Source organism: Suillus plorans, assembly GCF_016647745.1.
Source record: "Suillus plorans strain S12 chromosome Unknown HD556scaffold_14, whole genome shotgun sequence".
Lineage (NCBI taxonomy): Eukaryota > Fungi > Basidiomycota > Agaricomycetes > Boletales > Suillaceae > Suillus > Suillus plorans.
The window spans coordinates 167,605-195,175 of NW_024537398.1; the positions used below are offsets into that span (position 1 = coordinate 167,605).

Consider the following 27,571-nt stretch of genomic DNA (forward strand, 5'->3'; position numbering starts at 1 on the left):
AGGAATCACCTGGAATTCCTCAACAAACAGTTGACTCCATCTGCAATGCCAGCTGCAGATTGCCACCACCTTGTGAAGCACAGTCTGCCAATAACAAGAGTACTTTTTCGAGCGAGTCGTACGCTTGGTGGTTTTTTTAGACTCCGCGAATTTGCCACACCAGGGCCGAAAGCCGTACTCACACCACGATCGAATTCCAAATCAACTAACACTGTATACCAAGGACGCGGATGATGGAACTGTTTTCTAGAGTTCGCAGTGATGCTCAAAGTCCTTGCAGCGGCAACCAATTCCGTGCTCCCACCTAAATACTGTTCGCACCGTTCATTTCTATCCTTTTCATTGTAGTGGTTCGCGCATTTGCATAGGGCGCATGACAAACTGTGAACGGGGATTTGTATGCCAGTGTGGTCCTCCTCACGGTACGTATATGCTACCATCACATGTGTATCTCAATCACTCGCTTTTTTTTTCAAGGTCAAAAAAACTTTGCTGACCTTGAGAGAAAATGTCTGTTACGAGGGCAATCTATCAGTTGGGCGCTGTTCAGTGCTCTGTTAGAACAATGAAACGATATCATTGACGGACTGAGGTGGAATCCCTGTGCTGTAGCAAGGATACCTCGAACTTTGTTGCCAAATCACGAACATTCGATCTTTTGTGGCGTCCGAACATTCTGCGTGAGGCTCTGCTTTATCATTTGATCTCGTCAATATATCCCTGGATGTAGATCCCTTTTCTGCTTGGATTCATGCTGAAACACTTACTTCGATCAACCAGACATCATCACTCAAATCTCACTTCGGCGATGTCAACACTGGATGGTGGTGGTATATCAAGCACGAATGCATTCGTTATACGTCCACCATCCCTGCTCGCCCATACCCATCCTCTAATAGTATGACCCTATTCTCGAACGATCCTAGTTGGTGGCCAGTTATCAATGCGAATATTATTAGCAGCTATTTTGTAGGTTCGTGGAGAGTCAGCCGCATGATGACCGTGATGACTCGATTAACCTTGGCTGCGGTTTCGCAGTTGCCTCCTGTGCCGCGGTAATATACGACTGGGGTGAGCAATATCAAGTATGAAAAGACCATTGATACTATGTGATTTCTAGGACTTATGTTTGGACAAGAGGTAGGTAGACACTGTTACAGGAGCAGCCATCTCGCTGACAACACTTTTATAGGTGGAACTGATCTGGGTGAGCGGATTCTCACATCAAAAGAACGATGTGAGACTATGACAACTAACTCGTGGCAGAGGCAACGGTGGTCCATGATGACAGTTTTGTATCTCATTGTATGTAGCTTGTATTTTCAAGCGTGGTTAGCAAGTTGTACTAACGCAGACATATCCTAGGCGCGATATGTTGGAATAGGATATATCGTGTACGTTTCGACATCTAAGCCATTGGTGTTGCACTCATCGTCCGTCTCTACAATCAGCCTCACTATGTAGAGTATGTCTCCTCGCGTAGAGTTTCTTTCTTTCTTCTGACGGGCCGCATACAGTTAGTGTTCCAACAATTTGGACGACAGATGCAGTGAGTATCCCACACTGATGCCTTCCATTACCGTCCAAACAACTGAAATACCGTGTAGGCGTGAGTAAAATTCTCGAACAACTCGTTGGTTCAATATAATGACTTCCACAGCTGTGAGTTTATTTCGAGCCTGTGATCATCCAAAACTGATAAATAATGCTGCTGGATTCGTCAGGCCTTATCATATTCAAGGCACGTAGTTGGACGTCTGAAGTTGTAACTGTGATACTGGGCGGTGAGCTATACACCTCCGTGATATTGACTTGACTGAAATATCATCAAGTCATCATGATCGCTCGGTTACATGCCATGTATCAGCAATCCAGAAAGGTGCTGATATTTCTGGTTGTCATCTTTCTGGCCACCACCATCCCCAACGTAGTGATGATCACAATATCGATGATGGAGCTTTCGGGGGGTAGGCTTTAATTTTGTATGAAATGTTTGATCAGGGTCATTGACAAATACCAGAGGAATTTGTTCTCTCCGGCACCTATCAGTGCAACCTTGGCTACAGTTCTGGAGATGTCCTACTTTTGCTTTCCGTGACTTGGATACTTAACACTGTTTGGGAGGTCCTCGCTCTGTGTCTCGCGGTCTGGATTACTGTGAAGCACTTACGTGAATTGCGACAACACTCGACAAGAGGTATTATCGGGGACTGTTTCACGGTCTTGATGCAGACTCACATTAGTTACTTTGCAAGGTAAGCTCATGATGTGAATGTGGTTCTCTTGTTTCACTGAAGTTTTGTACGCACTAGTTTTTTGGTTGTCTCTTGCTTCCAGATGGCTGGTTTATTCTCTCCGACGTTCTCAGCGGTATGTCGGTCACCGACCTCTATGTGCACACATGGTTAATCAATTCTATAGGGTGAATTGTCCCTGGGTATTGAGATTTATTATGGTTTCGTTTCAATTTTCGAGATAGCGCAGATGTCTGTGCTGGGACCACGCCTCATCCTTGGTGTTCGAGAATATTATGCAAAACTCGTGGCCGACTACGATACAGCAAGTGCTATGACTTCAGTTGCTTTCGAGGAACGTGTCCATGTGGAAACTAGCAGTAGCGTGTAGTGTAGACCATTCTCGATATAATCGTTTTGCAGTAGTCTGCAGGGAGTGGGATATTTTTATTTATTTATTCCAGGTTTTGTTGTGATACTTATTTATGTAAGTTGTTACTTGATAGAAATAGGCCATACAAGAGGATTTCGAGTAGATCTCTCTCAAGAGTGAGATGTTGAATGAGCCGAGAAGCATAAGGAACTGAAGCAGTATACCGTTACTCGACTTGGCTCTCGCATGCCCATTCGCTCAAGGAATCATAAGAATGATTGCCATCACGCGGAGAAAGGAAATACCAGTGCTTGGTGCAAGTGTAGATGGGCAGCTAGTGCCAGCAGCGATATCTGATTGAGAGCACATAGCAAATTACTCAGGTAAATTTTTTTGTATGTCTCTTTGGAATCTACTTCGGAACATCAAATCACTTATATCGATACCATCACAAAAGCGAGACTAAATAAAAACACATTCCCCTGCTCTTCGTAGAGCACCAGACAGCCGTGAACTTCACAGAGAGTTACACACTACTGCCAGTCGATATATGCACGCGTTCCTGGAAAGCAATTGAGGCCATACCAGTTGCTGCGTCCGAATCGGTCACGAGCTTGGCGTGATATTCTCGAACACTAAGAATCAGGCGTGGTCCTAGCACAAACTGCACGATCTCCAAAATCTGAAGAAACCCAGCATAAAGTAGAGTGTTCAAAGTATATTCCTATAAAAACGATGAAACATGGTAGCATGGAGAGGTCGTAAGTGAAACATCGACGTACTGTTGAGAGTGTTGGAGAAAAATCAAGAACAAGCTCGACGCAAGAGACGGCAATAAAGCTAGGACGTCCGACCCTTCAGTAAAAAAAGAAACAATAATCGCAACATGAGCTTACCTAGCAAAGTAAACAATGTGAGTTTTCATTAACACCGTGAAACAATCCCCGATAATTCCTCCTGCCGAATGTTGTCGCAGTTCACGGAAGTGTTTGACCGCAATCCAGACTGCGAGACATAATGTGAGGACCTCCCACACGGTGCCGAGTATCCAAGTCATGGAAGACAGAAGTGGCATATCTTGTGTATAGGAAAACGAGCACTGATAAGTGCCGGAGAGATTGAGTTCCTCTGGTATTCATCATTGAGCCCCATACACGTGCATTTTCATCACAATCAAGCGTACCTCCTAAAATATTCTTCGTTATAATTGTGGTTACTACTCCGTCGTAGATGTTGACGGCCAGGAAGGTGACAATGAGAGATATCAGTATCTTTCTGGATCGCTGATACATGGCATACAACCGAGTGATGATGATGACTGGCAGCATGTTTCAGTCAGAAAATATCATCGAGGTCTCACAAGTCCCAAGCTCACCCCACAGCATTGCAAACACCACAACACCCGTCCAATTCCATGAGACGTACACAACCCAGCCTGGCGAATTCAGTCAGTGATCGGCCTCGGGTAGCGGACTCCAAACACACTCACATCTGTGGAAGTATAGCGTGACAGTCATTAGGAAACCAAGAAGTTAGTAAAGAACCGCACTCACTCCTACAGGGTGCCATGGTTAACAAGAGGCGAATAGTAGGCATCTGTGCAGAAGACTCACTGTATCTGTCAGCCAGACGGTCGGAATACTGGCTGTATGCCGTTGGTCAGAAGAAACAAAGACAGCGAATATACCAAGGAGACATACCCAGCACGTTCAGGCTGATTGTAAGAGATAGATAATTAATACAACATCGAGTGTTTAGCTTTCTGAGCATACGCAGCGTGTAAGATTCCAAGGTAGCGCACCTGAAATACTTTCAAGTCAGCACGACATGACAACCGTGACAAACGAGCTACATACGCCGAGATACAGAACTGTCATTAGAGACCAGCGCTGTCTCTGTAATTAAGTTTATTTTCATGGTTGTTCCTCTGACATAAGACTCTACTCACCCAGACCAATTCAACCTACCAAAGGTTTCTTAGTGAGAGCTGCTCCGGTCATAGCATGGACATACCTCTTGTCCGAAGGTAAGTGCTGAAAATACTCGTAAGACATCAACACTAGTGCTGCAATATTATCATGCTCACCCCAATCATACGTCACTCCAACGAAGGCGGCAACTGCGAAACCGCAGCCAAAGTTAGATCGAGTCAGCTTCAACATCTAACTGCTCTCCACGAACCTAAAAAATAACTTAAAAAACGATTGGCATCGATGATCGGCCACCAAGTGGGGTCATCTGAAACTATGGTCATGCTGGTAGAGAATGAGTGTAGGTAAAAGGCGAACTGGGAGGACGTATGACGATGACATTCGCGCTATATATACGTATACCACTATCCAGTGCTTGGATATATCAAAAGGTGACATCTGTACACTCCACGTAGAAATTGCAGTTGCGGGAGCTGAAAACTACGCTCTCTTCCTCAGTCATTGGGCTTTCGTATCGTAAGGACGCTAAAATGGTTAGTGCAGAATCTTCAATTTGCAACGTGGGTGTGAAGGTCGATGACCGTCGTCCGCAACGTTCACTTGATTGTGGAACCGTAGAGTGCCATGAATCCGTGTATTCCTTAGATTTAGTTACAGGGTCACCTGTAGCGGCTGGAGATATTGGGCTATGCATAGAGTGTGAGCTCTTGGCAAGTAGTTGAATGAGAGATTCGGAGGTACGGCAATTTTTGAACGTAGGACAAGAGACAGAACTAGGGTGCTATGTATGAGTGGTTTACGATAGTGACAGCTAGAAAATTGAGATAGACGAACCGAGAAGCACAAGATATTTGGTCCACTTCTATATGCTAAGCACGGATTCATTGTATCGTACAAAATCGACATCTGTCGCTGAATCGCCACGCATATGCACTATGTATGAGCCCTTTCCACACATCATCATCTTAACCGAACGATACAGTGATGCTCGCATCTAGAAAAGGATACGTTATCGGCACCTGCTTGAGGGACAGCAGCGACAAGGAGGGCACTTTCCAAGTGAATCCATGGATCTCGATGACTGGAGGCGCGAGCTTTAGGTTTGTAAACCCGTGTCAGATGGTTGAGTTGTTCGAGTCTTGACCAAACCTAACCTTGAAGACATCCGCCGTACACACCAAGGGCCAACACATCATGACATTGATCACGTTGTGTTGCTGTACCGTACGCTCACGCACTGTCGCTATGTGCCTATCCAACCGCGAGGGACAGCCCTGATAGACTTTGGGGGGTTGATTGATGAAGAGTAGGATGAGGTTGCTAGCGTAAGAAGGGGGTGGTTCAAGTTTTGCCAGTTGCATATACTCTGTTGCGCTCGAGTATGCTGGCCTTGAGACAACAAATGTAAGTCCCTATATGGCAACATTGTGTTCAGTAAGTACTAGGTCAACATACGACTTATTTATCAGACGACAATTCATTAACATTCTTGAACGACAGGAATGGTCCATGTATTTCGAACACTCACTCGATAGCAGGAAGACACGCAAGCGAACTTTGAGTTAATTATAGGATAATACTACGCGTCGACCGCGCGCGTTTTGACAGCCATGTTGCGAAGTAAAAGTGTCCAAGTTGGTCCGGAAGGATGCGATGTTTTCGGAACCGGAAAAGCTTGGATAAACAGTGTAGGATCCGACGGGATTCGGGAAGATGCGATGGGATGTTGCATGTCACCTCCGTTCACTGCACACCTGGACACTTACTACCCTACTGCCATCAGGCTTCGTGTTGTCGTTGTGGTGACCGGTCCAGTGATTTACCTCAACATTATTAATTGTAGCGTTTATCAGGTACTCAACGTTGCAATGATTGTTTCGATGACGCAACACCCTCGAGTCTTTCATCAAACCTTAATACATTCTCGGAGCCGTAGCCCAGGGCTACCACGTGCACTGAAACGACGTCAAAGGTTTTTCTCATTGTATCACGCCTTGTCCATCAATAGTCTTTTCCCTCATCCTTAGGCTCCCCTTCTCGCTGCGAAGAAACCAAAGATTGAATCCCATTCAAATCCTTACCATGTCTAAGATATCCCACCTGTCCTTCCTGAATAGTTGACTCGATTGTATTTGTCCACCAGCTCCGATGACAAAATGAAGCAAGCAGATTACCAGTATGACAGTTCCAGTACTCGACGAATGTGTCCGATCGTCAATCAGACCAACTTGAAATCGTTCAAATCACCCTCAAAGCATCACTCGCCTCTACGATGCCTCCGGTATTTTGGAGTTGATCTGCCCCTGGTCAGTCCTGGTACTAGATGGCATGCAGTCCCTTTACTGTATTGCTTGACTGGCATATCATTTACCTGCTTGTGCCACATACTTCTTCTCCAGCAGCACTCTCGCATTCTCAGTGTTCAAACAAGGCCCTCCGCTGTAGCCTCTAATGTGTCTAACGGCCACTCGCACCGTTCTTAACAACATTTGGGAGAACTTTTCTTTCTTGTTCGTACCCTCAAAGTCCAATCTTGATTCGGATAGCTTACCGCAATGTCACGATGCTTAACAGAAACCTTGCTTACGCTCAAAACATGTACGATATACCCAGACCTGTAGGTTCCCTACCAAGTTTACTTAGAATCCATATTAGATAGTTTATACTTATGGGTATCACAACAAAATCTTTGGACAAAAAACGAGTTCGCTCCCTTTCTAAAAGAATACGGCGTGCGGTAAACACAGCAAGCGTTTTCCATGCCGCACGCTGATGCTGGTCGACACATGCACATGCTCTTCAAAGGCAATTGAAGTCGTGCAAGGACCTGTTTTGGGGTGGACACGAGCTTTGCGTGATATTTTTGAACGCCAAGGAGCAGGCGTGGTTCCAGAACGTGACTATGAAGCTTGAGCAAAACGAAAATAAATCTGACGTTCCGCAACGATTGCGTCCTGTAGGGATGATGAACCCCAGTGAAAACTGACTATGACGGGAGAGGTCTATATGTGCTGAGACGTGAATTACCGTATTAGTACTGTGCCAGGTGTGCTCATTTCTTATATTTTCGTCATTTATTAGCTTTGCAAAGTTCGCATTGCATAACATCTTCGTGTCAAGCTATGTAATAGCACAAATTCCGTATCGCAAAGCGCAAACTGCACATCGCAAACACAAACTTTGCATCAATGTCATTGCAACTTGTGCAAGCTACGAAGGTCGTGCGGCACCCCAAAGCAACATAAATTGTTGGGGCCAAATTTCTGTTGTCCCACCCTTCTTTCTCCCCACCATCAGGAAATTCTCACATTTACTTGATGTGCTTAAATGACTTAATAAGCACAAATAAGTAGGAGCGCTGGATAAGCAAACACTGACTTATTCAGACCAGTCGATCTCTTATTTTCGTCTTAATTTCACTTATCGCTCTGGTAGTAAGATGAAAAAGTGATCATTCAGTACAATAAGTGAAGTAATGAAACACGACAAAAAGTCAATTAAAATAGGATTTAGAAAATGAGTGAATACTGTTAGACAAAGCAGTCGAAATTGCGAGTGAACAAAACTTCAACTGTAATACTACGATGAAGAGCAATATGAAGGTGGCGGCAGTAAAAACTTGAATGGTACAAAACGCCGTGATGCTGACAGATCCAAGTTTTCGCTGTTGCCTCGCTGGTGAAGTGGGAGGTAAGCTGCAGACCTGCGACTGGTGGGAAAGGACTGTGATCAGCATGGCTTAAACTCGAAGGAGAATCGGCACACTTACAGTCTGCAAACGGTGGGCAACGACTTCCGAGAGGTGGGTATTACTATCAGCATGGCTTGAGCTTGAAGGAGGATCAGCACACTCACAGTCTGCGAATGGCAGGCAACAACTTCTGAGATGTGAGAGGCGGGTAACGCCGCGAGTAGTAAGCATTCTTCTGGTGAATAACAAAAAGGTTGCATCGACACGCTTATTCCTAAACGTGCGAAATTCAACTTCCGTTCAAAGCTCCGCCATCCACACCAGCCACATTAATCGGTCTTATATGGGTGAGCGGCTTCCACACTTTTGTCCCTCCTAGAGTTAACACTCTAGGGACAGCCCAACCTAACCAATCGCACCACACAAGACTCTGGTTCAGCGGTTCGCACCTCAGATGTTGGCCTTCGCATGCACGGCTGAGGTGAGGTACTCACAGTTTCACATATTCACCTTTACTTACTTCGAGTAGTACACGTTTACCTTCGTGCGCACGCGGCACAACTGAGAGTGTCTGTTTGTTCCAGACCCGTGCGCGAAGTATATTCATCTTTTATTGTTACCAATCGCATACTAACATATTTGTCAAAAAAAAATGTATTACCGCACTTAATTCACTTTCGCGTCTTATACTACAATATTGATTTGAACCAAGTTTGTAAAAAGTGAAATCAGTAGAATCAGTAACATCAGAGGTTTCCTTTTTTTACTTAGCGACTTTTTTCAGAGCAATAATATGAATCAGACCGAAAAGGAAATGTGAGATATTGCTGATGACCCTTCTTCCTCCCCACCACATTCCCACCTCCGAGTTAAAGGTCTCGCTATTCTCCTCCACTGGTTCTGCCCTGTGAGTGTCTCACATGTCGCTTATCCGACGGTATGATTGCGCTGACCACACGAGTTTAGAACAGCGGGATGATATAAAACTGAGGCCACTCTATTGTTGCGTGACCTTTTTTGTTTGTTGACGTTGTTTTAACCGTTCGCTTGCAACAGGTTACCAACGATTCTTGGATGTTCTGGACCTCGGGGGGCAAGCAGTTTGCGACAGCCAACTCTACTAGTGAATCTCCCGTAAGGTAAGTCTCATCTACTAGGTCGCTTCTGATACATGGACTAAATCTGTCTCCGAAGGATGTCTCTATTAGATTCAGCACGATCCGACATACACATTTCCTACAATGTTTTCGAGTGCTTTCGAGCCGTTGTCCGCGCGTGTCATGTTTTCAAGCCGCTATGTGTTTTTGAGCTTTTTGTACCACTTTTGTACCACCATTGCTACAGTGCCTAATATTATTCGAGCATATTTGCGCACATTTTCAACCATCTGGCAAGGGGAACGAGTATATGCGTTCAAATGCGCAAATATGTTTTACGTTAAAAAAGCACCTATGTGCATGAGGAAACCCGCCCCCGCATATATTGAAATGTGCGGATTCGCTCACTACGTGTCTTATCATGTTCTCATATGTTTTTCTATCGAGCTGCTGACAAAATCACTTATCGTCACACCACGACTCCTCCCGTCATAGTCAGTTTTCACTGGGGATGAACGATGGTCACATGCGAAAGTCAGTGTCACATTGACATACCGCTATGGCCGTTCGAAATGCAAAGGGAGGATGAAGCCGGAAACGGCAACAAAACTGAAAGTAGAGACATCAGTTTTCGTTAACACCGCGAAACAGTCTCTGGCATTAAGCCATCCTGTCAGTGGTCGCTGCAGCTCACGGAGGCGTTTGAAAGCAATCTGGACTGTGAGGCATAGTGCGAGGACCTCCCATAAAGTGGGGAGAATCCAAGTCACCAAAGCCAGAATAGATTACTTGAAAGTCAGAAGCATATTGAGTGATGCCGAAGAGAATGAACGCCTCTGTGTTTGCAAACGAGCCTTGCGCATTCTAGTCCACCATTCACCAAAATTAGAGCTTACCTGACGAAACACGACTCATGACCATTGCGGCGATCACTGTCAGCGATGTTGACAGCCAGGAAGATGACGCTGAGAGATATCTGGATTGATGCAAGGCATGCCACCGAGCGATCATGATGACTTGCGCGTTGTGTCAGTCCAGTCAAGGTAATACAGCTGCGTAGCTCACCACCCAATACTACAGTCACGGCAACATTCATCCGACTTAGTGCGTCGAACATTATACGACCTGAAAAATCAAGCAATGTCGGTTAATAGCCTCGCATGATAACTTTAAACAAACTCACAGCTATGGCGATCACTATATCGAACCAGGAGGCTCGGTAACTCACTCACGCCTGCAGGGGAGTACAATTAATTGGATATGAATAGCCAGCAGAGGTCAAGAATACTCACTGATTCTGTTACCGAAATTCTCGGAAGAGATACTGCATGCTGTCGATCAGAGGAAACATATGATGTGAGTGAGTAGACATGCAATGCATGTTAATGCTGAGTATGCAAGTCAGCTAATCAACAAAACATCAATTGCTTAGCCATCCAAACATACATTGCATGCAGTATACCAGCATAGCGAACCTAGAATGTCGTCAAGTCAGTACAACGTCTCAACCACACTTGCAACACGAGATACGTACACTGAGATACAGAACAGTCATGAATGACCAATGTTGCCTCTGTCGTGCATTAATTGTATTACCGTGTGTTTTCTGATGCGAGACTCTGCTCACCCAGACCAGTTCGACCTGTAAATACGTGATCAGCGAGATGGTTGCTCTAGTAATGACACTGACATACCTCTCGCCCGAAAATCAATTCTAAAACGCACCATAAGTATACCAGTGACACTTGAATACTATCTTGCTCACCCCAATCATACCTCAACCCCAAAGAGAAGGCAGCTGAAAGGCCGCGGAGCTACTAGATCATCATATGGTCATGCATCATCTAACTGGTTCTCTACGAACCAACTATATAGCTTGTAATTGGGTCGAAAGCGTGAACGGCCACCAAACGGAATTCATTTGATACTAGGGTCATGCTGTTAGAGGACGAACGCGAACCTGGTGACGGGTGGTGTTAGTCCGTGCTGAATATCCCACCATGCAGCGCTTTACTGCCGAAATAAGAACTAGAGGAATGGCGCATATCCCTGCTTTGAATGCCTGAACACCGATTAGTTCTGTCTCTACTTTGCTCACCCGGGTAAGGGAGCAAAACAGCTTGTCCAAGGTCACTCGACACGGTCACATTCTGTTGGGATGAAAGGAGAAAAGTCGGAAACGAAAAGTAGGGGAGATTCGAATGAAGCGAAAGGATAACTTAACTGTCTCACCCGGGCTGCTCTCAGAGCACACTTTTACATACCCAATTCTCCTACTCCTCGTTGTTCTTTGTTGCGGCCATCGGGCTATGATGTCACAAGTACAGACAGCGCAGTGTGGCTCTGATGTAAAACGCGATTTTGCGTAACACCAAATCAATCATACACATGATGGGTATCTGAGATATGCAAAATTGCAAATGTCACATCCAAATTAGGTCGCAACTTGCGCCTTGTAGTTTCAAATTCAGACGAAATGATGTGCTCGTCGATATCTAGCATCGCCATCAACAAACGAACACGAAGATTGAATCAAGTGTTTTTTCTGACTTACGTGATGCAAGCCACATGGCACTTTTTCCTTGAGTGGTGACATCACTCAAGGAAAAAGTGCCACGTTCTCTCGGTCATGTGACAGCATCACTAATAGTTTACCAGATCGGTGTGATGCAAAAACTGATGGGCCTTTTGACAAGTTCACTGCATTAATTCGGACCTACGGTTATCATTTTGGCATCCTTATGATATGATATCAACCCGTTTGGATCCAAGCACTGCATGGCATATTTAGTACGAACGTCTTCATCATTTATCCAACAAGTTCTCCGCTTCCTCGCACCCACCTTCTAACGCTATGATAATCTCGAATGATCCCAGTTGGTGGCCACTCATCAATGCGACTCGCATTGGCAGCTATTTTATAGGTTTGTCGAGAGCTAATTGAACGATGACGACGGTGTCTCGATCTAATGGTCTATGGTTACGCAGTTGCTATTTGTGCTGGGGTGATATACGATTGGGGTGAGCAAGATAATCTTTCACAAACGTGCTCATATTCATGGTAATTCTAGCCCTGACACTTGCACAAGAGGTAGGTATATTCCATGATCAGAGCAGCCATCTAGCTGAAGTTGGTTTTATAGATCGAGCTTGTCTGGGTGAGCACAGTTCCGCACCAGAAGAACAACGATTGATTCGTGACAGAGGCAACGCTGGTCCCTTATGACCTTTCTGTATCTCAGTGTACGTAGCTTGCGTTAGAAGTGTGGTTGGAAAGTTATGCTGACTTGAAAGTATCATAGGTGCGCTATCTTGGAATGTTATATGCTGTGTATGTTGAGAAGGTTCAGCAACTGACCTTGTTCTAATGATCCATCTCTCACAATCAGCATCAGTATGCTGTGTATGTCTCTTCACACCCACTGTGTTCATCTTTTCTGACCGGTGGTATGAAGTTAGTGTTCCAACAATTTCGGTAACAGATGCAGTGAGTCTTCTGCACGGGCCGATACCCTCTATCCACCCCAATTAACCGCAGCGCTCTGTAGGGGTGAGTGTGAGTCGCGATCAGCTCATTGGTTCGCTTCAATGACCACCACAGATGTGAGGCTATCTGGAGTGTGCGATTCACGCGAGGTTGATCTCTAACTGAATTCTTCAGGCCGGAATCTGTACATCGTACAGGATTTGACAATCGTTGTGGCATTTCCGATACTTTGCGGTAAGCTTTGCAGTTGCAAGACCTCAGTGGTATCTATTTCACTGAATCATCCTGCAAGTCATCATGATCGCTCGACTATATGCCATGTATCGACGATCCCGAAAGATGCTAATATTTCTCGTCACCATCTTCCTGGCTGACAACATTTTCAACGGAGCGGTCACCGCAATAGGGATCAAGCATACTTCGATGGGTACGCTTACTCGTAGATCAGAGTGTGCATGATACTCATCGATGAATACCAGAGGCATTCATTCTCTCCGACACCTATCAATGCATGATCAACAATATGGACGATACCTCACTTCTGAGTTCCATGACTTGGATATTCGCTATTGTGTGGGAGGTTCTTGCACTGTATCTCGCAATTCGGATTGCTGTAATACACTTCCGTGAACTGCGACGACATTCTGCTGGAGGGATTATCGAGGACTGTTTCACTGTGTTGATGAAATTTCACGTCATTTACTTTGCAAGGTGAGCTCATAATATGATTCCGGTTTTGTTTTCCTACTGAAGCTCTGGACATCTTAGTTTTTTTGTTGTTTCTTGCTTCCAAATCGGTCTTTTGTCCCCAACGCTCTCATCGGTATGCCGATCTGCTGGTGACATTTGTGAACATGATTCATTATTTCTATAGGATCAATTCTCCTTGGAAACGCAGATTTATGTTGGCTTTCTTCAAATTTTCACGTTCATCCAGATATTTGTGCTAGGACCGCGGCTGATCCTCAGTATTCGAGAATTCAACGCTAAGCTCGTGACCGACTCTGACACAGCAAGTATCATGACTTCAATCGCTTTTCAGGAGCGCGTGCACGTGCCAACTAGCAGCAGTGTATAATGGGAAATGTTCGTTGTAAATTACACTTGTTGGACATGCTCTGCAGAGAGCGGGAGAATTGCTTCTATTTATTCAAAGTTACGGACATGTGGAGCGGCTGTTTAGACGATAGGTTGCGAGATATAGCACGAGCTTCCCTGTTTTGATCGATCGAAGCAAATACGCAGGAAACGCACAAACCTATATCTAGTCGATCTGCATTACATGAGACTGCAGTGATGATCCATCAGCAGTCTTCAAGCGCCTGTACTCAGGCCTCGAGGCCTCATGTTGTAGCCAGAGAGGGAATAAGCCCCAAGGTGAACAAACATCAACAAAATGACCTAGAAACCCAATAAGAATAACGCGCCACTTGCCTCTGTTTGATCGCCCCAATCAGCCAACTCCGAACATAAACACAACTCTGCAGCATTTGCGCGCTCTTACTAGTACATACAATGACCGTGAACTGTAATCATAAATTTATCGGGAAAACGCAACAACAGATTCTTCAGTTTGAGCTTCAAAGACGAGTCTGGCCTCGCGCTCGCATCAATACAAATGAACACGAAGATATGATCATACTCACGTCCAGCTCTTCTTTTCCTCAAATACTGTCCTCTTTATAAAATCTGCGCCGTATCTTCGGTGTTTAGCAGAACATCAACTAGGATATATATTTCTATTTGTGATGGACTGATGGGCAATTCGGACCTACGGTTACCATTTTGGCATCGATATCAACCCGTTTGGTGATCCGGTCAAGCACTGTGCGCATGGCATATTTAGTACGAACGTCTTCATTCAAATATTCACCATCAAGCGTTGATGATAAGAGCGGTATTAATCACCAGTGGTGTACCAGGCCTGGCTTCAGGCCTGCAGGCTTATTGGCTGGGCGGTCAACCGGTCAAGGACATTATTGATTTGTATGCGCTTAACGAAGCTCGTACCACGATTCTTCCATCACGAATCTCGATAAGTGAAATCTGCGATCGTCGACGTCTATTGGTGAACACGTGTAAGGGGACGTAAAAGTCATGGTCATAGGGTATTTGTAAGGAATATACTATGCTTGCACTCATTGAAATTGAAATATGTACTTCGTCACAGTCATCCATCGTCCCCGACCTGCACTGTGCAGTGTGCACACATAAGCTTCATCGACATCCACAGCCGACGGTCATGCACACCGCAGAGCAACCGAATGAGGTTGAAATTCAAATGGTTATTTATGGCTTAGGCCTTACGGCTCGCAACTGCCTCCAGGCTTCCTTGAGGCATGCAACAATGGTTTACGTGGAACCTTCGTATCGCTTCGATTCAACCACCATTCACGATGAGCAGAGGCGGTCATTCATCGAGGGATTCAACCCAAGCAATCCAGACATCTAGCAAAGCAACAGCTCGTGAAACCTCGGTACGAGGATCTCTTAGTTCACTCCACTCCAAACGCTGACATCGACGCATCCTTCGTCTAGCATAGACCCCGTGGTAAAATCGGCCAGTTTCTGAAGAAGCTTAAGGAAGATGCGAAAAAGTTAGGGAGGGTGAGTCCACGAGCATGTGTAATGAGTGTCCTTGAATACGACTAACATTGCAACAAGCGCTCGAAGGATTCCCGCAGCCATAGCCCTGCTCCCCCAAATACCTGTCCTGAGGAAAGTGCTTCATCGACCCCGAATATTGAGGTGGGTTCCCATACCTATCCTTTTGTTTCTGTGCTTTCTCTAAATTTCGGTGGTCGCGCAGGCTCAGGCTGGTCCGTCTGGTGTAAAAGTGGAGGATGATATCCAATCAGCACTTTGGGATGCACAAGGTGCTATGGAGCAAATGCATTCACCTTCGGGACGTGCGATAACTGCTGCATCTGCTGGCAAGAATGCACAAGAGGATCTCCATATCGCAGACAAGTTGGAGGACACATATCTCCAACCACTGAGGATATTCGATGCTGTTGTCGGAAAGATCTCGGATGTATGGGCCTTCTCCTCTATGAGAACCGAACTAATGCTGTCCCACAGTTACATCCATATGCAAAGATGGCGCTGGGCGTGTTGTCTTGTGCAGCTAAAGTACGTTCTCTTTTCATCTCTTCCCATCTTACATCGCTAAGCAATCATTTGCGCAGATCATTCTAGCTCAAGCAGGCCGCGACACAGCGGTACTCAAACTTCTCGAGAAGTTGTGTCAAGTTTACGGCTTTATAACACAAAGTCAGATGCTTGACCAAATCTCGTCGATGCGCATTATCCTCGGACAGATCTCTCAGCAGACCATTGAATGCGCTCAATTTATCAAAAATTATTCGGAGACCAAGAACTTTTGTGAGTATTAACAAACTGTTACACTTTGCACCGTCTCAAGTTTCTACTATTGTCACAGGGAAGAGACTCGAAAAGAACATCGTGTCAGAAACAAATGATATGATCCAAAAGTACAGTGACGTGTTGGATACGCTCATGCAAAGATTCCGGGACCAAGTGGCTCACGACGTAGCCATACATATCCACCGTATGGGTACGCGTTCAGACGTGCTTGTGATTTGACATATACTCATACCTTTTCAGGAGACATACTGGATCTCAGTGGTATGACTTATGCAGCTGGCGCAGGCCTGGATACCAGGAAACAATGTCTTCAAGGGACGCGCACAGAAATCCTTTCCCATATTATGGAATGGGTCAACAGCACTGGGGACAACGATCCACGCGTGCTGTGGTTATCCGGCCCTGCAGGTACGGGAAAGTCGGCCATCGGCCACACCATCGCTAAGTGTTTCAACGACGTGGGGGGGCTCGGTTCGTGCTACTCTTTTGACCGTCAGCGAGAAGCGGACCGTCGCCACGAAAAGATCTTTTCCACAATTGCGCGCGACCTCGCTGACCGTGATCCGGAGATGAGGCGGGCATTAGCAGATGCAGTTCAGACCTCGAGTTCGCTGAAGAATACGGCGGATATCACCCAGCAGTGGCAGAAGCTTTTGATCGAACCGCTGGAGAAGTCATCTGGGCCCACCGCGGGACCCATTGTGATCATGGTCGATGCGCTGGACGAGAGCGGCGGAGCAGAGACGCGGAGAGACCTCCTCCGCATTCTAGCTGGCACACATCAAAATTCCGACGTTCCCAAAATCACGAATCTCCCACACAACTTCCGCTTCATCGTCACCTCTCGCCCGCTCGGTGACATCGAAGACGAGTTTCGTGGCGTTGAACATATTCGACAGGTGTCCATGGATGATATTCCAACAGCAGACGCAAAGCGCGACATCCATACTTACGTATCCAAGGAGTTGGAGAAGCTAGATTTCCGGCACAGACAGCTCGCGGTCCTCGCTGAAAAAGCTGACGGACTTTTCGAGTGGGCGCGTCTTGCCTGCGAGTATATCAAAGAGTCCCACGTAGGACTATCTCCAAATGATTGCTACAACGCCGTAGTGTCACGCGATCCTGCTGAGAGAAGCATGCTGTTGCACAGCATGTACGGCCTCATTTTAACAAATAGCATGCCCAAGGATACATCTAGCCATGTCCAGCATTCACAGAAATCGCGTTCGATGGCGCTAGCGAGATTCCGCTCGGTGATGGGACAAATACTAGCCACAGCAGAACCCCTTCCTTTAACTTCCCTGAACGCCATGAGGCGCTACTTTCCAACTCAAGAGGACAATTTCGACGTGGAGGTTGTTGTAAAAAACATGGGCTCCCTCCTCAGCGGTACCACCAATCCAGATTCCCCAATCCGACCCCTTCACGCATCCTTCCGCGATTTCTTGACAGATGAACCATCCAGCGAGTTTTTCGTCGACTTATCAAAGGCTCAACGTAACCTTGCATTCGCGTCGCTTCGAGTGATGGAACACGGCCTACGCTTCAATATCTGTGATTTAAAGTCATCGCATCTACCTAATAGTGAAGATCCTGGACTACAAGAACGAGTCGAAAAATGTATCCCCTCAGATCTGTCATATTCCTCTCGATTCTGGACGTCGCACGTACGAACCACAGCGTTCCACAAGGAGCTCGCCAAAGAAATGAAATTGTTCTTCGACCACGAGCGGGTGTTTTTCTGGCTCGAGTTACTCACCCTGATCGGTGCTCTTAGTGGTGCCGTTTCTGCCATTTCGCTCATTCATCAGTGGCTAAAGGTGAGTACATCGCTACGGAGTGTCAGATAAAGCGCTGACGCGCAACATCAGGGCCATTCCGACTTCAAAGATGTCTCGTCGACTGCAACGGATGTCCAGAGATTCATTCAAGTCTTCGGCAGCATGATTTTACACAGCACACCGCATCTGTATGTATCAGCACTCCCATTCTTGCCCACCAACTCTCCGCTCTCCAGAATGGTTTCTGCGCGATTTGCGAATATTTTTCGGGTAGCATCTGGACGTGATATGAACTGGCCGGCTGTTCAGACCGTGCTCAGTGGGCACACTGATTATGTTCTCTCGGTCTCGTTCTCGCCGGACGGCACTCGCATTGTCAGTGGTTCAGACGATAAGACAGTTTGGCTGTGGGATGCTGCGACCGGTCAGCCAGTCGGTGAGCCCTTGCGGGGGCACACCAGTGCTGTTTACTCGGTCTCGTTCTCGCCGGATGGCACTCGCATCGTCAGTGGTTCTTCGGATGAGACAGTTCGGCTGTGGGATGCTGCGACCGGTCAGCCAGTCGGTGAGCCCTTGTGGGGGCACACTGATTATGTTCGCTCGGTCTCGTTCTCGCCGGACGGCACTCGCATCGTCAGTGGTTCATACGATAAGACAGTTCGGCTGTGGGATGCTGCGACCGGTCAGCCAGTCGGTGAGCCCTTGCGGGGGCACACTGATTATGTTCTCTCGGTCTTGTTCTCGCCGGACGGCACTCGCATCGTCAGTGGTTCTTCGGATAAGACAGTTTGGCTGTGGGATGCTGTGACCGGTCAGCCAGTCGGTGAGCCCTTGCAGGGGCACACCAGTAGCGTTCTCTCGGTCTCGTTCTCGCCGGACGGCACTCGCATCGTCAGTGGTTCTTTGGATGAGACAGTTCAGCTGTGGGATGCTGCGACTGGTCAGCCAGTCGGTGAGCCCTTGCGGGGGCACACTGATTATGTTTACTCGGTCTCGTTCTCGCCGGATGGCACTCGCATCGTCAGTGGTTCTTCGGATAAGACAGTTTGGCTGTGGGATGCTGCGACCGGTCAGCCAGTCGGTGAGCCCTTGCGGGGGCACACCAGTAGCGTTCCCTCGGTCTCGTTCTCGCCGGACGGCACTCGCATCGTCAGTGGTTCAGACGATAACACAGTTCGGCTGTGGGATGCCACCACGATGCAGCAGTCACAACAGTCCACCGAGTCAGATCATCCATCATTGTCAAATGAACATCCCAATATCGAGGCCACCACTACCATGACGTTGAACACTCGGAGCAATCACTTCATTTGCTTCTCCCCCAACTCCATCCATGCGCTGCGCAACACCTCTGAGCTAATGGAGGGAGCATCCCATGACGACCGCGGCTCGACCCGCTTTTTACTGGATCGTGACAGTGGGTGGATGGTTGGGCCCAAACATCGGCTGTTATTCTGGGTGCCACCCGCTTCTCGCCACCCATTCTATAGTCCTCAGACTGCATTGGTGATACCTAGAGGAGGCGCTGAGCTTGATTTGAGCCGCATGGCACATGGACAAGATTGGCAGAGGTATCGAGACGGGTGAGTCTCTTCATAGTCCTTTCCAGTTGTCGCATTTGCTAACATCAATACTTGTAGACCTTAGTACCGGCGATGACCGAAGGAATATATCCATCATGGAGATTTCAGATACATTTTAGACGTGACAGCGAGTGTACATTGTATCATACGTTGTATTCTATTCTATACCTAACATCCGGTCCACGAGCGAACCATTTATTGAAGAGCTGACTGCGTAACTCATGATTGCTGGCTTGTCAGAGCACGTAACGATGGACAAGGCAATGTAACGAGAAATTCTCCCATATCTAGTCGACCTGCGTTGCATTAGTGGGCAGTGATGATCCGTGAGCAGTCAGAAAGCGCCTGGACTTGGTAACGTCATAGCGAGGTGGCGAAGGAGAGGCGAAAAACCATCATAATCCTCAAGGTACACATCATCGACAAAATGACCTAGAAACTCAATAAGAACAACACCCCGCTTTCGCTGTCTGATCGCCCCAATCAGCTAACTCCAAAAATACACACAACTCTGCAGCACTTGAGCGCGCTTAATACATACAATAATCGTGAAACAGTAATCATAAATTTATCGGGCAAACCCAACAACAGATTCTCCAGTTTGAGCTTCGAAATGCGATGGCGAAGCAGAACTCCTCCAGGTCTGCCCTGCTTCAGGACTGTCCTGAAGTCTGGGGTATGGAGGCAGATTCATGGCAGTTTCATCCGTCCGTTCCATGATACCCCGACGGACTTTAACTCCGTCGAACAAAGCGGCGGTTTCTTCGAGAGTGCGAGCTGAGGAAAGAAAACACACAATTTATGAGAGCTCGACGAGTCGAAGAGATAACAATCACCTCTCGTGTCGATGATATACACCATCGCGAATAGGAGTTCCAAGATAAGCCATCCGCAGTAAAAGAGGTACTGTACGAGAAAAAGGTCGATCAATCAATCGCATGAATGAGATCTGATGACTTGCGTATTTCCATCCTATGGTTTCCAGTGCCACTGGATTGACGAGCGAGTTGAAAGCATTGGTCGAATAGAGAACGATGTTCTGTATGCAACGTCAGGCAGCGTTCAGAGAAGAGACGAAAGCGACCGACCATGATTGCAAACCCTTTAGCACGGATATTATAAGGCAGGATCTCGAGCGTATACAACACAAGCATCGAAGTATACGCCAAGTCGTAGAAGAAAAAGTATATGAAAATGAGCGGCACGGTAGCTATTCGAGCTTGATCATTAGCTTGCGTCAGCGTATATGCAAGGTGTTGAACATGCCTCTCGCAGCTGCTACATTTCCGGACTGACTGAAAAGAGCGGTCGTGACCGTCCACATAGAGAAAGCTGGACAGATGATAAGCCTTCGATTCAGCGTCACGGAATAGTACTGACCCGTCAGCATGCCAATGTTTGAAATCAAGAAAGTCTTCCTTCTCCCTAGTTTGTCCACCACCATCACGCCCACCAGCGCACTAGCTAAATTGAAAATCTGAACGCATGAAATGCGCATCAATTTTGAGTTTCGCTTCTGAAAGACCATGATGAACCTGCAAACCGCCGTTAATGGCTGCTTTCGTTCTAGTCTGGGTGATCCCGCTGTTGAAACGTATATCAGGCTATGTACCATCTGAAATCCTCGAAAACGTACACTTTATCCAAGACTGTGTTGAAGTAATACGACACCAGACCATTACCGCTGAGATACGAAGATCAACGACAATCATCAAACCAGAACGAAACTGATCAAACCTCCACTGCGAGAATACTGCGATCCATATAATGGTAAACATGCGCTGTCTGTTGCCGGGAGTCGAGAAGCACCTCAGGTAGGATTTGCCGGAGGCGTACTCTCGTTCGAGGTTCAAAGCATGTCGGATTTGAGCCAACTCAAAAGCTACTAGAGGGTTGCGTTCGTCTCCCCCGTTTGCATGGCACCGAGCGAGAACACGGGCAGCTTGCGATTCCTGAAAATAAACGATGAACGTTGTATGATCTACTTGATGGAAGGTATCCTCGTGAATGCTCACCAAGCCTTTGGCCATTAGAAACCGAGGACTCTCTGGGATAAACCTGAAGGCGCTGAGTCACTTTTAAGTAGGGCATGAGCTAACAATCTTACCATATTAGCGACATCTGAATGATAGGAATGGCTGCTTGAACGAATGAAGGGACCCTCCATGACCATGCTGACGTCCCCGAACCATCATAACTTCCTAGGCAGATCCAAGCCGCTGACAGACATGTGAGAAGATCAAATGTGTGACGCCGGATCTCACTTACAAATGACGCTGCCAGAGTACCACAACGAATTGTAGAGAGAGGTCATTTTTCCGCGCTTGAATGGAATTAGAGTTGAAGAATGAGATACGAGATGATTTTGCGCACATGCGTTGGATAGCTAAGTTCGCTGATGAGTAAGGGAGCAGCATTGATAGAAAAAGCCATCCCTAAGCCGACTGAGAAATGGAGGATGAGTAAATGGGTGGACTTTTGATTGCGCATCATACTAAGCACACGAGCGCCAAGGAAGACTTGGATGGTCGTACATGAGGCTTGGGTGAGAACGCCAGCTAGCATGACGGCTGCCCCGATAAACATAGCTGCTCGCCGTCCTAATAGGTCAGACACGTAAGGAGAAAATGGAGTTCCCTAAGAACCAGTATGAGCTTTGTAGCGATGCGAACAGTGCTACGGTTTACGCTGAGGATGCCAATACTATGTGCGGAGTTGATGAGTCCTAACGACCGTAAATAGAACTGTTACAGTAAAGCGAGCAGCTGCGTACCTAACTTCATGCCGTGCGGTTTATGGAAGTACTCTTGCCAACCGGGCAAGATTTGCAAATCTAAGGGAGCACAAGTCAACAGTCCACGATCATGATAAAAAATGTTGCGTGACTTACTATTCATCATGGATGAGTCAAAGCCATTAAGGGTCGATGATAAGAGGGGTAATATCAAACAGATATTTAGTATCAGGATGGCTGGGTAGTCAAGGACATTATTAATTTGTATGCGCTTAACGAAGTTCGTACCACGATTCTTCCACCACGACTCCCGATAAGTGAAGTCTGTGATCGTCCATTGCGGGACTGGCATCAAGATGGACTGACGTTGAGTTGGTGTACAAGGGGACGTGAAAACCACGGTGATTAAATGATGGTTTGTGGGGTATTTATAAGGAATATGAGACCGCGGACACACTTTTCCTGGGCAGTGTTGAAAGGATCAACCGTATTCTGGACCTCGCTGTGTGTAGTAGGCTATGCAGTACATTTGAAGGGAGGTGAGATCTTGAAACGTGGCATTACGGTGGCGAGGGCACCAATCAATAGATATGCGCTGGAGCCTGGGAGGTATGTCACAATACCTTGGTTTCCCTTGTTTCCCTTATTTACCCGGGACTCCCTACTTGTGCCAACCAATCATGGTTACACAGTAGTACAGGCTTTAAATGAAGTCAAGTGCGCAACTTGACTTTGCTTCAATTTTTGTGTTTTGAATGACCAGGACTCGGATATGCGCCAGACCAATGAGAACCAATAAGAGTAATAGCGCCGAATCTTTGATTTCAGCGTCAGTCTCTCCTGACAGCAGCAATGAGAAACAACAAGGCGGCGCATGATGCATGATCACTACCCGATATATGTAGTACAGCCTTGCAGTCCTGCAAGGATGTTGTGTAAAAAACTGCAGTACAAGAAATTTGGCGTCGCTACTTTTATCGGGACCTTTAGAAGATCTAAATGAGGTCAAGTGACGTGACTCCTCGTGGGCAGAAACTGGCAGAACTTGGTAAAACCATGTTTTGCCAGTGGCACTCCAGGTGTGCTACGTTGATGTGTCTCTAGATAGCCAATCCATTCCGTGACTGCCGGCACTAGTCCCTCGTTAACACCCCCGGTGGTTTCGCAAAGTCGAATGCATTCTCCACAGTCCCCATGCCCCCATTACAAATATGTTCTATGGATTCTGGACAAGATCGTAGCTGACGCCACTGGAGACCGTGAAATCGGTCTCGGTAATCATCATGTAAAGCTGGCCTACTTGGATATGTTCTCTCCCCAGTCCGCCTTCACTCGGCAAGATTCATCGACGGCCCTTGGTTGGAACCGGATGCCGGCTGTTAGCCGGTGACTTTCGAAATCACGCGTTATCACTGTCAGTTCCCATCATTCAACGTCCCAGTTCAACGTTCCAGTTCAGCGTTTCATACGTTCCATGTTGAACGTCAACGTCACGTCAACTTCAACTGTCTTACGTTCCATGTTGAACGTCAACGTCAATTTTCGACGGTGAACAAGTGTACAGCAATGAAAGCAAGGCCCTCATAAGGAGCTTTTCACTCCGGATTTTGACGAGCAAGTCTATGAACGGCTTGCTCTATCTTCCACAGGACAGTCACAAGTCTTCGACGGCCCTTCGTACTTTCTTTAATGCTATCCCTTGGCGGAAGTGCAAATTCAATATATCATTGACCAAGACTTTCGTTATGTGTATCGGCGAGCGTCTCTTTTTCGATATTCTTAGCATGCCGGTACTCTGGCAGTGTTGGTCCTGCAGCTTTTGATCGCTTGTTTAGAGCACAATCCGATCTTTGCATCAACGGGGAGGAAACCGTAGCGATCTGTGCACTATTGGCTTGTCTTCGTTATGGGACTTGTGGCGGCGACTGATTGGTTTTGGGATTGCGTGGTGTGTGCAGGCAGTACTTTCCCGTGATCGTAACTGCCCACTGGAGTAGAATACTGTCCATGTCCGTTGTGACACAACATAACCATCATGTGGTGACTACTTCTGCTGTTGATGCCGGACCCCACTCTGAAACTGATCATTGTTAACAGTGCGATAGACTATGAGCCAGACACATCTGGCCTTCTTCGGGCTTGGGCTAATTTACAGAGGCAGAAACGAAGCGCTCAAGACTTAAATAACTTGAGTCGCTATACTCAGTTCCCAAGTGAACACGAGCTTTTAGAATTGACCAGTCCTTGAAAGCTTGATGGGCTACAAATAAGTCAAATCTATTCCAGGTGGTAGCGAGCCGCTGAATTGTGCTAACGCGCAATGAACAGAATATAGACGAGGAAAGCAAACGATGATAATTCCGATGAGGGCACAAGTGAACGTTTCGCAGCATGGAAAACAAGAAGCGAAATGCACGCGTTGAAACCAAAGGTTCGGAGGCAGCTTGGCTCTATTTCGGCAACGTTACAAGTTATCAGATGGACCAGACCTATTTCAGAACACCAATCAATAGATTAAATAAATATCACGACTTGTAACAAAAAGAAAGAAGTCCGCCGCCCCTAGCCGAGTACCCAACATATGTGAATCACGTCGAGCGTTTCTCATACTATACACTACTGCTAGTTGACACATGCACGTGTTCCTGGAAAGCGATTGAACTCATGCCGGTTGCTGCATCGGAGTCGGCCACGAGCTTGGCGTGATATTCCCGAATGCTAAGGATCAGGCGAGGCCCCAGCACAAACGACTGGACTAATGAAGCAACTTGAAGAAAACCATAATACATCTCAACCCGCAGGGACCATGGGTTGTCCTATAGAAATCATGAACTATGGTCGCATGCAGAGATTAGTGACAGATCGACATACCATCGAGATCGCCGGAGCCAGAGAACTGAAAGAGAAGCAAGATACAGCAACAAAGCTAACACATGTAGAATTTCAGCAGCAAAAGATGGCCACATTCGCATTATGAACTCACCTGGCAAAGTAAACCAAGTGACTTTGCATCAACACTGTGAAACAATCCCCGATAAACCCTCCTGCTGATATCCGTCGCAGTTCCCGAAAACGTTTCACGGCAATCCAGATGGCGAGACCCATTGCGAGGACCTCCCATAGGGTGGTGAACGCCCAATAAATGGGAAAATAGAAGGTTGCATTGTCCCCTACATCAAAAATGCACTGATAGGTGCCAGAGAGAACATACAGATCTGGTATTCGTTAATGAGTCTGATGGATTAAGTCTTTCATCCGTAATTATAGCTTACCAGACGTCAGTTGCCTCATATACATCGCGGTGGCCAAACACTTGACAATGGTGATACCCAGGAAGATGATGAAGAGAAATATCAGCATATTTCTGCACTGATACATGGCATGTAACCGAGTGGTCATGATGACTTGCTTAATGTTGCAGTGAAGTCAATATCACCAAGGTATTACAAGCTCACCGCCTAGTATTGCCACTACGGCCAGATCCAACCAGTTCTGTACAAAAAATAAGATACGGCCTGGCAAATCCAATCAGTGATTGACCCCTGGGGACCGCATACTCTACCCAAACTCACACCTGTGGCGATCATTATCTTGGACCCACAAGTTGATCAAGAATAACTCACTCCTACATGGAAATACTGTTAATCGGAAGGACATGACAAGTATTGGTGGAGAATACTTACTGCATCTGTGATTGGGATTGTCGGAACATTAACTAGTATACGCCATCAATCAGAAGATGCAAACACGTGTATGAGGCAAAGGTGACGTACACCACAACATATTGCTGATGTGATACATGACTAGTCAGCACAGCGCCAATTACTTAGCATTCCAAACCTACACAGCATATATTATTCCAAGATAGCGCGTCTAGTTGGTTGTCAAGTCAGCCCAATTTTCAAACCACGCTGGAGCTACATACACTGAGATACAGGCCAGTCATGAGGGACCACCGTTGCCTCTGCCGCAAATCAATCCTATTTTCACATTTTTATCATGATGCGGAACCTTACTTACCCAGACCAGCTCAACCTGTAAAGCAATTCTTAGCGAGATGGCTGCTCCGGTAATAACAACCTACTTCATGTCCGAATGTCAATACTAGAAATGGGATGAGAATATCAGCAGTTCGTCAATACTAACTTGCTTACCCCAATCGTATATTAACCCAGCACAGCCAAAAACTGCGAAACCAAGGTGAGTTCAAACGTCACTGTTATGACCCGACTAGCTCGCTACGAACCTATAAAATAGCTGCTAATAAGAGCTGCATTGATGCTTGGCCACCAAATGGGATCATCTGAGACTAGGGTCATACTGCTCGAGAACGGAGGAGTAGATAAGTAGTGAATTGAGGACGATAGCAACCGCGTGCTTTTATTGCCGAAACGAAAGATGATATCACTGCTGTGATTGATAGAGGCGCTAGTGTCACCTCACGATATCGAGTCGAAAGGAGAATCACGTAAAGTAGATGTTGGTTACGAAACAAGCAGTGTGTTTCTCAAAGAACGGTTCATGATTTCAGCAACATTCTTCTGCGATGCCAATCTCGAGATATAATTGCTACACCTGCATGATATCAGCGAGATTTCATCCATCTAACACAGGCCTAGGTATGATGTGACCATCGAAGCTGCCGTCTTGATAATACTCGATAAGCTGATCAGCACTCGAAGGTTTGAACAAGGTCACATTCTGTGGGTATAACAGCGGACATGAGATCCGAGTGGAAAAATGAGAACAGCTTGAACGCCACTCATCCCTCCGATCACACCTCTCCCTGCTCCGATTTGTCTTCAGCGTCTAAAACTCATTCTCCTTCTCTGCCTCATGCATCGAGCATCAATCATATCATAACGATGCCAAATGGCAGTGGTGAGTATTGGTTCGAATCTGACGGAAAACGCACCGCACTGAGCCGACGCGATGGTAATGTATCAGACTCAGCCTCAACCTGTGATTGATATCTGTCGGAATATATATAGACAGCACCGCATATTCAGATTACAACAGGAATGACAAGGCACTAGCTGCAAAGCCGAGATTTGGATGCCCATGTAGCGTGTACGGCTGCGTGGTCCAATGGATTGTGCTGGACCGAATGCTAACTCGCTCGGGGTGGACGCAAGCAGGTGAAGCTGCTGGGAGGGCGGGATCCTGCTTGTGAATTGATCTCTTTGAGTAGCTTAAAACAGAAGTATGACTATAATCACCTACATATGATGACTTGAAATAGCCGCCAGTATGCTATATGCACACCTGATCAA

The 27,571-nt window shown here is 46.6% G+C and overlaps 7 protein-coding genes across 7 annotated transcripts; 3 read left to right on the forward strand and 4 right to left on the reverse strand.

Moving 5' to 3' along the window:
• The first annotated feature begins 1,531 nt into the window (after positions 1-1,531).
• Positions 1,532-2,655, forward strand: HD556DRAFT_218201 (uncharacterized protein). Its single transcript, XM_041309926.1, has 7 exons — positions 1,532-1,549; positions 1,608-1,662; positions 1,725-1,784; positions 1,833-1,967; positions 2,021-2,255; positions 2,313-2,370; positions 2,422-2,655. Exons 4-7 carry the CDS (start codon positions 1,838-1,840, stop codon positions 2,623-2,625), a joined length of 627 nt encoding a protein of 208 aa, XP_041162911.1. The 5' UTR covers positions 1,532-1,549; positions 1,608-1,662; positions 1,725-1,784; positions 1,833-1,837; the 3' UTR covers positions 2,626-2,655.
• Positions 2,656-3,133: 478 nt separating this feature from the next.
• Positions 3,134-4,861, reverse strand: HD556DRAFT_1525692 (uncharacterized protein; the record flags this gene model as incomplete). The annotated part of the gene is made up of 13 exons (XM_041309282.1): positions 3,134-3,331; positions 3,390-3,447; positions 3,504-3,735; positions 3,791-3,925; positions 3,983-4,042; positions 4,217-4,252; positions 4,308-4,321; positions 4,380-4,408; positions 4,464-4,502; positions 4,556-4,570; positions 4,621-4,640; positions 4,694-4,726; positions 4,789-4,861. The coding sequence occupies 13 exons, from the start codon at positions 4,859-4,861 to the stop codon at positions 3,134-3,136; spliced, it is 942 nt and encodes a 313-aa protein (XP_041162912.1).
• Positions 4,862-10,016: 5,155 nt separating this feature from the next.
• On the reverse strand, positions 10,017-11,263 carry HD556DRAFT_1306152 (uncharacterized protein; the record flags this gene model as incomplete). The annotated part of the gene is made up of 10 exons (XM_041299879.1): positions 10,017-10,114; positions 10,223-10,258; positions 10,392-10,451; positions 10,555-10,560; positions 10,619-10,650; positions 10,773-10,801; positions 10,861-10,899; positions 10,954-10,968; positions 11,021-11,040; positions 11,191-11,263. 10 exons carry the CDS (start codon positions 11,261-11,263, stop codon positions 10,017-10,019), a joined length of 408 nt encoding a protein of 135 aa, XP_041162913.1.
• Positions 11,264-12,189: 926 nt separating this feature from the next.
• HD556DRAFT_1525693 (uncharacterized protein) lies at positions 12,190-14,220 on the forward strand. The gene is made up of 11 exons (XM_041309283.1): positions 12,190-12,347; positions 12,398-12,417; positions 12,470-12,484; positions 12,531-12,569; positions 12,629-12,657; positions 12,716-12,729; positions 12,988-13,047; positions 13,106-13,240; positions 13,293-13,524; positions 13,582-13,636; positions 13,688-14,220. Exons 1-11 carry the CDS (start codon positions 12,296-12,298, stop codon positions 13,889-13,891), a joined length of 855 nt encoding a protein of 284 aa, XP_041162914.1. The 5' UTR covers positions 12,190-12,295; the 3' UTR covers positions 13,892-14,220.
• Positions 14,221-19,232: 5,012 nt separating this feature from the next.
• HD556DRAFT_1189875 (uncharacterized protein) lies at positions 19,233-19,547 on the forward strand (the record flags this gene model as incomplete). Its single annotated transcript, XM_041296143.1, has 1 exon — positions 19,233-19,547. A coding segment is annotated over one exon (315 nt), but the record flags the coding sequence as incomplete, so codon positions are not given.
• Positions 19,548-20,132: 585 nt separating this feature from the next.
• HD556DRAFT_1430917 (general substrate transporter) lies at positions 20,133-22,650 on the reverse strand (the record flags this gene model as incomplete). Its single annotated transcript, XM_041304948.1, has 17 exons — positions 20,133-20,341; positions 20,401-20,470; positions 20,526-20,603; positions 20,653-20,774; positions 20,831-20,896; positions 20,945-21,041; positions 21,100-21,148; positions 21,201-21,248; positions 21,302-21,516; positions 21,580-21,622; positions 21,672-21,827; positions 21,921-22,008; positions 22,060-22,201; positions 22,252-22,289; positions 22,338-22,397; positions 22,455-22,535; positions 22,587-22,650. 17 exons carry the CDS (start codon positions 22,648-22,650, stop codon positions 20,133-20,135), a joined length of 1,626 nt encoding a protein of 541 aa, XP_041162916.1.
• Positions 22,651-24,799: 2,149 nt separating this feature from the next.
• HD556DRAFT_219943 (uncharacterized protein) lies at positions 24,800-26,144 on the reverse strand. Its single transcript, XM_041309928.1, has 7 exons — positions 26,072-26,144; positions 25,871-26,013; positions 25,754-25,813; positions 25,571-25,702; positions 25,282-25,513; positions 25,170-25,224; positions 24,800-25,114 (listed from the first exon to the last, which is right to left on the reverse strand). Exons 2-7 carry the CDS (start codon positions 25,953-25,955, stop codon positions 24,908-24,910), a joined length of 771 nt encoding a protein of 256 aa, XP_041162917.1. The 5' UTR covers positions 25,956-26,013; positions 26,072-26,144; the 3' UTR covers positions 24,800-24,907.
• Positions 26,145-27,571: the final 1,427 nt, after the last annotated feature.

What these genes read in the sequence shown, in the direction of transcription:
- HD556DRAFT_219943 (XM_041309928.1), bottom strand. Translation starts at nt 25,955, where the DNA reads ATGTCCTTCCGATTAACAGTATTTCCATGTAGGAGTGAGTTATTCTTG. An exon ending in AGATAATGATCGCCACAGGT is followed by an intron (nt 25,814 to 25,870) that starts GTGAGTTTGGGT and finishes TGGATTTGCCAG; the next exon opens with GCCGTATCTTATTTTTTGTA. An exon ending in CACTTGGTTTACTTTGCCAG is followed by an intron (nt 25,225 to 25,281) that starts GTGAGTTCATAA and finishes TACATGTGTTAG; the next exon opens with CTTTGTTGCTGTATCTTGCT.
- HD556DRAFT_1525693 (XM_041309283.1), top strand. Translation starts at nt 12,296, where the DNA reads ATGGTCTATGGTTACGCAGTTGCTATTTGTGCTGGGGTGATATACGAT. An exon ending in TGACCTTTCTGTATCTCAGT is followed by an intron (nt 12,570 to 12,628) that starts GTACGTAGCTTG and finishes AAAGTATCATAG; the next exon opens with GTGCGCTATCTTGGAATGTT. An exon ending in CACGTCATTTACTTTGCAAG is followed by an intron (nt 13,525 to 13,581) that starts GTGAGCTCATAA and finishes TGGACATCTTAG; the next exon opens with TTTTTTTGTTGTTTCTTGCT.
- HD556DRAFT_218201 (XM_041309926.1), top strand. Translation starts at nt 1,838, where the DNA reads ATGATCGCTCGGTTACATGCCATGTATCAGCAATCCAGAAAGGTGCTG. An exon ending in GATGATGGAGCTTTCGGGGG is followed by an intron (nt 1,968 to 2,020) that starts GTAGGCTTTAAT and finishes GACAAATACCAG; the next exon opens with AGGAATTTGTTCTCTCCGGC. An exon ending in TCTCTCCGACGTTCTCAGCG is followed by an intron (nt 2,371 to 2,421) that starts GTATGTCGGTCA and finishes TCAATTCTATAG; the next exon opens with GGTGAATTGTCCCTGGGTAT.